The following is a 1,668-nucleotide window of genomic DNA, read 5'->3' on the forward strand; positions in this document are numbered from 1 at the left end:
TTAACCTAACGAGTGTCATCAACCTAACGAACCTCATTAACCTAACGAACCTCATTAACCTAACGAGCTTTGTAGACCCAACAAGCTCCCAACCCAACTCGTTGCCCATCAGCCACACCATCGGTGTTGAGGTTGGCATTGACCCTAACCAGCATCGTTAACCTAACGAGCCCCATCAACCTAACGAGCCTCATCAGCCTAACGAACCTCATCAACCTAACGAGCCTCGTTAACCTAACGAGCCTCATTAACCTAACGAGCTTTGTAGACCCAACAAGCTCCCAACCCAACTTGTTGCCCATCAGCCACACCATCGGTGTTGAGGTTGGCATTGACCCTAACCAGCATTGTTAACCTAACGAGCCCCATCAACCTAACGAGCCTCGTTAACCTAACGAGCCTTGTTAACCTAACGAACCTCATCAACCTAACGAGCCTCGTTAACCTAACGAGCCCCATCAACCTAACGAGCCTCATCAACCTAACGAACCTCATCAACCTAACGAGCCTCGTTAACCTAACGAGCTTTGTAGACCCAACAAGCTCCCAACCCAACCCGTTGCCCATCAGCCACACCATCGGTGTTGAGGTTGGCATTGACCCCAACCGCCACCACCCCCTCATTAACCTCATTAACCTCGTTAACCTCATTACCCTAATGAACTCCTCTCCTTTCTGGCACGCCTCCACCACCCCCCCAGACGACTACGACCTCTTCAACTTCACCTTCAACCCCGACGACGCCGTCGGTCACCACCACATCCCATGGAGTTACCGCGTGGCCTTGGCTCTCTACGCCGCCATTTTCCTCCTCGGCATCCCCGGCAACGCGGCGGTGGTTTGGCTGAGCTCCACGGCGCAGCGCCGCGCCGTCCCCGCCGTCTGGTTCCTCCACCTGGCCGTGGCCGACCTGCTGTGCTGCGCCGCGCTGCCCTTCCTGGCCATCCCCGTCGCCGGCGACCATCGCTGGCCTTTGGGCGACTTCGGTTGCAAACTCTTCCCGGCGCTGGCGGTGCTCAACATGTACTCCAGCGTTCTCCTATTGGGCGCCATCAGCGCCGACCGCTGCCTTATGGTCACCCGCCCAGCCTGGTGCCACAACCACCGCACGCCGCGCGCCGCGCACCGCGTCTGCTTCACCGTATGGTTGGCGGCCGCCGTCCTCACCGTGCCCACCTTCCTCTTCCGCGCCGTCCGCCACGATTCCTTCGCCGAGGCCGAGCTGTGCGTGGTTGATTACGGGCAGCACCGTCGCTTCACCGAAGCCTTCACCGTCGCCCTCCGCTTCGTCGCCGGATTCCTCCTCCCTTTCTCCGCCATCACCGTGTGCCACGCGCTCCTCCTGGCCCGGCTCCGTGCTCGGCGTTTCTCCAACACCCGCCGCGCCGCCGGCACCGTGCTGGCCGTGGTGATCACCTTCTTCGTGTGCTGGTTGCCGTATCACGTCGTGGGTTTGATCCTCGCCTCCACCACGTCGAGCTCCGCGATCTACCGGGGGGCGGCGGCGGTGGATCCGGTGCTCACCGGCTTGGCCTACGCCAACAGCTGCGCCAATCCGCTCATCTACGCGGTGGCGGCGGGGAGGAGGGGAGGGTGGGGAGGCGGGGAGCAGGGCAGGAGGTCGTGGTGCGCGGCGCTGCGCCGCGTGCTGAGCGAGGAGCCCAACAG

At 61.3% G+C, this 1,668-nt stretch overlaps 1 protein-coding gene across 1 annotated transcript; it reads left to right on the forward strand.

The window, feature by feature from the left end:
* Positions 1-273: 273 nt before the first annotated feature.
* Positions 274-1,666, forward strand: LOC104916038 (C5a anaphylatoxin chemotactic receptor 1-like; the record flags this gene model as incomplete). The annotated part of the gene is made up of 1 exon (XM_010727010.3): positions 274-1,666. A coding segment is annotated over exon 1 (1,008 nt), but the record flags the coding sequence as incomplete, so codon positions are not given.
* Between the last annotated feature and the right edge of the window lie 2 nt (positions 1,667-1,668).

This window comes from Meleagris gallopavo, unplaced genomic scaffold, assembly GCF_000146605.3.
Source record: "Meleagris gallopavo isolate NT-WF06-2002-E0010 breed Aviagen turkey brand Nicholas breeding stock unplaced genomic scaffold, Turkey_5.1 ChrUn_random_7180001866109, whole genome shotgun sequence".
Taxonomy (NCBI): domain Eukaryota; kingdom Metazoa; phylum Chordata; class Aves; order Galliformes; family Phasianidae; genus Meleagris; species Meleagris gallopavo.